The sequence below is a fragment of the Vicia villosa genome, linkage group LG5 (genome assembly GCF_029867415.1).
Source record: "Vicia villosa cultivar HV-30 ecotype Madison, WI linkage group LG5, Vvil1.0, whole genome shotgun sequence".
Lineage (NCBI taxonomy): Eukaryota > Viridiplantae > Streptophyta > Magnoliopsida > Fabales > Fabaceae > Vicia > Vicia villosa.
Genome location: NC_081184.1, coordinates 93,813,479 through 93,819,671, shown reverse-complemented (window position 1 = coordinate 93,819,671; position 6,193 = coordinate 93,813,479). Strand labels below are relative to the sequence as shown.

The window sequence follows — 6,193 nt, the reverse complement described above, 5'->3', positions numbered from 1 at the left end:
TAAAACACACGACAAAAACAAATTACTTTGAAATAGAAACTATCTCTGGTATCTCCAGGCTTGTCCAATTTTGAAGTTGTTCTCCTGGTCTGATCATTCGGATGAAGTTGGATGTACCCTCCATACTAGATATCATGGATACATGTTCATATCCGCCTGTGACAAAAGTTCGCGCGATCGGAGGGAATCGTTGCTCTTCCTTTGCAGCCTTCCTTGTTGGTTGATATCCTAACCCCAGACGATCCTTCTTCTCTTGAACTTCCGGAATCTTGCCCCATCCTTCCATTTTCATGTCTTGCAGGTCTCTCCAGGATGTTGCCGCCCTTCGTATTTTCTCAATTGGTAGCATGACAGTAGTTGCGATCTCTAGTGCTTGGAACGAGGTTTCTAATGCCCCTTCTCCAGCCTCGATGTATCGGTATGAATCTAGGTTGCTAACAAAGATGTCCTCCTCCCCATTGACGGTCACTATAGAGTTTCCGTCCATAAATTTTACTTTCTGATGGAGAGTGGAGGTAACTGCCCCAGCGGCATGAATTCAGGGACGTCCCAACAAGCAGGTATAGGCTGGTTCAATTTCCATCACTTGGAAATTGATGCAGAAGGTGTGGGGACCAACTACCACATGGAGGTCTACTTCTCCAAATACTGGACTTTGTGATCCATCGAAGGCCTTGACTACCAGACGACTTGGTCTAACTACTAGACCTTCCAAAGCTATCTTATCGAGCGTGGCTTTTGGCATCACGTTTAATGATGAACCTGTGTCGATCAGAACTCTAGATAAGTGAGCTTTCCCACATTGTATGGAGATATGCAAGGCTTTGTTATGCTCTTTCCCTTGTGAGGGTAGCTCGTGATCACTGACGCTTAAGCATTCCCCAGCAGTGAGATTAGCCACCATTCCATCAAATTGGTTTACAGTGATGTCTTTAGTTACGTGGGCGGCGTTCAAGATTTTCATCAAGGCGTCTCGGTGCTTCTCTGAGTACACTAATAGCGAGAGGAGTGATATTTTGGACGGGGTTTGGTGTAACTGGTCCACCACTCTATAATCACTTTTCTTGATTAATGCCAAGAACTCTTCAGCATCCTTATTAGTGATCTCTTTTTCCTTGGACATGCCCTCTTCAGTTGGGATTGCAGCGGTCTGACTGCTGGCTTGGGCCAGATTTTCATTAGGTTGTGCAGTCTTGAATATGCGACCACTACGAGTCATACCCTCAGGCCCAACAATGTTTATTACAGTAGTATTAGCGCCAGAATTATATTCCCAAGGGACTGCTTTCATTTTGTCCATAGGGTATGGAGCTCTGGCCGGGATAATCCTAGTATGCCCTTGTGTGGGTATCAGTAATGGTGCTTTGGAACAAGGAATAACTAATGGCTTCCTTGCCCCTTGACTAGGTATTATCAATGGCTCATTCCTCTCTAGCATGGCCACATACTCCTCTTCGGGATACTCTTTCAACTGGATCACTCCTTGGTCCACGAGTCTTTGCAGGGTGTTCTTAAAAGCTTCGTTATGTTCTAGGATGAACCCCTTTGTAAGTAGACACCTCTTAAGGGCGTCTATGGGGGAACTCCGTTGTTGAACTAACTCTTGCTCAGTGACGACCTCGATCGCATTGACTGTGCCATCATGACGAGGCATGGGATTCGTCTTCATGTTAGGTTTGTCAAAAGCAATTTCCCCTGACTCTATTAGGTCTTGAACCTTGTGTCTGAAAGCCCAGCACTTTTCTAATGTGTGCCCAGGAGAATTAGCGTGAAATTCACACCTTTCATTAGCTTTGTAATTGGGCGTAGCTTTTCCGGGGATCGGGGGTGGCATAGGCCTGAGTTCCACTAATGACTCGTTTACCAAGTACTTCAGTATTTCGCTTTTAGAAGTGGGCAAAGGATCGAATCTACTTTGCGGCGCTTGGAACCTATTTTGTTGAGGTGGGTATGCCGTAGGAGGTCTAGCCTCTTGATGCACTACTGCATTGGTCTCCCCTTCCTTCTTTTTAGCGAAGGTTGAGGTGGGCCTCTTTGAGTGATAAGAGTTAGATGGTGCTCCTTGTATTTTCCCAATTTTGATTCCGTCCTCAATTCTTTCTCCGATGACCACTAGATCTGAGAATCCTGAGGATACACTTCCGATCATCTTATCGTAGTATGGTCCTTGTAAAGTTCTCATAAACATGTCAACCAGCTCCTTTTCCAATAACGGGGGTTGGACTCGGGACGCCATTTCTCGCCATCTCTGGGCGTATTCCTTGAACGGTTCTTCCTTCTTTTGAGACAAATTTTGTAATTGCATCCGATCGGGTGCCATGTCTAGATTGTACTTGTATTGCTTTAGGAACGTATTAGCAAGGTCGTTCCAGCTTCGGATATGTGTCTTTTCCAATTGCATGTACCAGTCGACAGATGCCCCACTTAGACTGTCTTGGAAGAAATGCATCATTAGCTTTTGGTCATTGGCATAAGCAGCCATCTTCCTGACATACATGCGTAAATGACTTCTTGGGCATGTAAGTCCTTTGTATTTTTCAAAGTTGGGTATCTTGAACTTATGAGGAATATTCAAATCCGGCACCAAGCTCATTTCATAGGTATCCACATCAAAGACGTCATATCCTTCTACTGCTTTCAGTCTCTCTTCTAGCGCCTTGATTTGTCCACTATTTCTAGCACTTTCTTCAGAATTAGATTGGGTTTGCTTATGTTGGGATTCTTGATTTGTTTCATCCGCCTCCCCATATTGCAAGTCCACGTAGTTCTCATCCTTAGGCGGATTGTTAGCAGGGATGCGAACAGTGCGAGATGCCTCCTCTTTCTGAGTGGTGGGAATGAATCCTTCATGGGAAGCTTCTCCCTCTTCATGGGTTCTGGTAACTCTCTTAGAGGAGTGGGCATTTGGCTTGTGGGGGTCAAAGCCTCGAACAAATCCTAACAGCGGGTTGCCATCGTTCGGTATTTCCTCATACTGCCTCCGAGCTTCCCTAGCCTTTTCCTGTTCATCTCTAATGTCCTTCATGAAACTCAACATCTGAGCCATTCCTCCCTTAATCTCATCCACAGTACCTTTCAACTGGGTTACTTCTTCGCGAAGGGCGGCTTGATTCTGCTCTAGTTGTTCCATGGTTTTCTTCTTCTGAGCACGGGTTTGGTATGGTGGTATGGTTGCTTAGTTGTCTTCTCCAATGGTGCGACTGGAGATAAAGATAGTTTTTTTTTAATGCCTTGAAATTAAATATGATATGCATGATATGAATGTTATGCTTATGCTATGTTCACGTCTTATCCATATTATTATCGTAAATATATATATATATATATTCTTTTTTTTATATTCTTCTTTTTTTTTATAATTATTTGGTGAATATTATAGGAACAATAAGTAAATGCGAAAATAAACACACTTTATTAATTGAAAGAAATACCACTTTATTGTTGGTTCACAAATAGGAATGGAAACTGAAATTAAAATACTTGAAATAAAAGCAACAAGGAAATAACATAAAACTAAGAACGCTTTTGGATGTCTTCTTGGAACTTGTCCACCATATCCCTACAAAGCTCCATAAACTCTTTGACTACTTCGGGAAGGATGATAGGAGATGATTCCGCCTTTGCCAAGCTCTTTGAAATATCTTGGATCAAATCATTACACAAGAAGACTAGCTTATCATAATTATCGCGACATTTTTCGTAGTCTTCAAGCATCTTAGGAACCATGCTCACATGTTCATTCCCTGTAGAAACAATTGTGTAAAGTCTTTTCCAATGATCTCTTTCATCCATGGCTGCCTCGTATATCTCTCTTTGCCTTATGAACACTTGCCTAAGTGATGCCATAGCTTGAAGTGCTCTATCGTACTCGCCGGTGCGCTGTAAAAGTGCTTCTTCCGTAGTTAATCTTCTTGCGCGCTCTTCTTGTCTAGAATTGGGAGCTTCTTGAAGATCAAATTTTAAATTCCTTATTTCCACCTCTTGATCTTTAGTTTTATCAGTTAATTCAAAGACTACAGCTTCTAGATTTTTCTCGGATTCTGCTTTGTCATGAGAAGCTTTTTCATAACGTCTTCTCCACCTTGCAATTTCTAAATTTGCTTGTTCCAACTTCTCATTATATGCTTCTAGATTGTAATTAGCACTTAGAACTCCTTCGGTTGCACGTTTCCTTTTACTTCTTTGCCTATCATTATCTTCCTTCATTGCTTGAAGCTCTTGGTTTTTCTCTTTAAGGTCAAAGCGTAGTTGGCTCCTTTCGTTGGTAAGTTGATGGATATCAAGCTCTAATTTTTCTTTTTCCTTTCGGGACGCCTCTAGGGCAGCCCTGATCCCTTCTACCTCTTCGATGGATAGAGGAACAGGATTAGGAGAATCAGGCTTGTATGCGGGATCCACAACAAAAGGAAGCAAAATCTTTCCAACTCTTTCTTGAACCCAACTAGTACAAGGTTCTCTAGCAATGATATTCTTTGGCCCAAAACTCTTTGCTTGCACATGCCTCCAAGCTTGAATTATTTTCTTTAAGGTTCTTGGCTCCCCTTTTCTGTTGTCATGCAAAAGTAACTCTTCCAATTGTAGTTTGGGAGGCTCACAATCCATAGAATGGCCTAGTTGGCGCAATGCTAGAATAGGATTATAATTAATGCATCCTAATGTTCCCATCAAAGGCACATTGTTGAAATCTCCACATTTATAAATAATCTTATCGGAATTTAATTTCTTTGCATGCCAAAGGATATAATCGGCTTTGAGAGCCCTTAATTTTTGGGACCAATCATTTCTAGTCAACTCTTTAATAAAACAACTAGCCTTGTAGAGATGGGAAGTCAACCAATAATATAGTAAATGCACACAACAAAATAGCATCCCTTTATTCTTCATACACCGAGCATGGATAGCATAATAAATATCAGCAAGGATGGTGGGAGTTGGATCCTTATCAAAAATCCTAAAAGAGGTGAAAGCATGAATGGCGGCGGGATCAATATAATCAATATTTTTTGGCAATAAGACAACACCAAAAATCAAAAGAGCTAATAAGTGTCCACAAATGTCCCATTGTTTCTTTTGAGCATACATTAAAGCTTGATTTTCTAAGTAAGATCTTTTGATCCTATGCACATCTCCATCAGTTTTATAATTAGATTTCAACTCCGTAGTGGACAATCCCAAAGCTTTTGCTAAATCTGAGAAATCCACTTCTTTACCCACACAAGTATAGAATTCCCTTTTTATCCTTGAAAATCCTAACATAGCATCCATTTCTTCCAAAGTTGGAGCCAACTGAAAATCTTGAAAAGTAAAGCATCTAAGCGGAGGATCATAGAATTGGACCAATGCAGTGATAGCTTCCTCTTGGACTTTTACCTTTAGCAAATCCAAAATATCTCCATAACGGGCCACAAACCTATCCAAAGCACTTGACGGTAGTTTTTCCTTTATTATTTTCAATTTCTTGATATCTGGGGTGGAAACAGCAAAGTGGATAATGGGCTTCTTTGTACTCATCCTTCCTACAAATTCACCAAATAGAATACATTTTTATATTTATTTTTTTTACTTTACTATTTTTCTGTGGATAAGTCATGATAAAATGCATATGATGATTGATGCATGCACACAAATAAAACACAAAAAAAACAAAACAAAAAACAAATATAATAATAACAAATAATATTTCATATTTAATCACATAAACACAAAAGCCCTGGGTTCATAGGTTCGACGTAGCGGCTTTAGGGAGTCTACCCTTTCCATTGGTATGTTCTAGACACGGGTCTCATGGGGTCGTTCGTAGCCTCCGAGACTTTTTGTCTCTTTGGATTTTAGAACAACTCATTTTATCCAATGAGGTTCGAATTTTTGGGGTAGGTTCTCGGAGAGATCAGCTGACTATCCAGTCCTGCCCTCAACAAAGTCAAGCCTCGTTTTGGACATTTCCGAATATTCAACCCACTCCAAGTGGAGTTATCAATGAGACTCGTAGGCGATTCAAATCCCCCATGATCTCAAGGATAACTCCCACATTTAGGTTTTAACACAACATAATATATACCCAGCAGTGCATATATAATAACAATTATGCAGTTAAATACAAATATAAAGCAAATAGAATATTTTTGCAGAAACAATTAAACAAATAAAAATGAAAAACAAATAATTAAAAAAAGTCAAACACAAACCCTAAAAA

The 6,193-nt window shown here is 40.5% G+C and overlaps 1 protein-coding gene across 1 annotated transcript; it reads right to left on the bottom strand.

The window, feature by feature from the left end:
• Positions 1–538: 538 nt before the first annotated feature.
• Positions 539–3,046, bottom strand: LOC131605022 (uncharacterized). Its single transcript, XM_058877426.1, has 2 exons — positions 2,618–3,046; positions 539–1,870 (listed from the first exon to the last, which is right to left on the bottom strand). Exons 1-2 carry the CDS (start codon positions 3,044–3,046, stop codon positions 539–541), a joined length of 1,761 nt encoding a protein of 586 aa, XP_058733409.1.
• Positions 3,047–6,193: the final 3,147 nt, after the last annotated feature.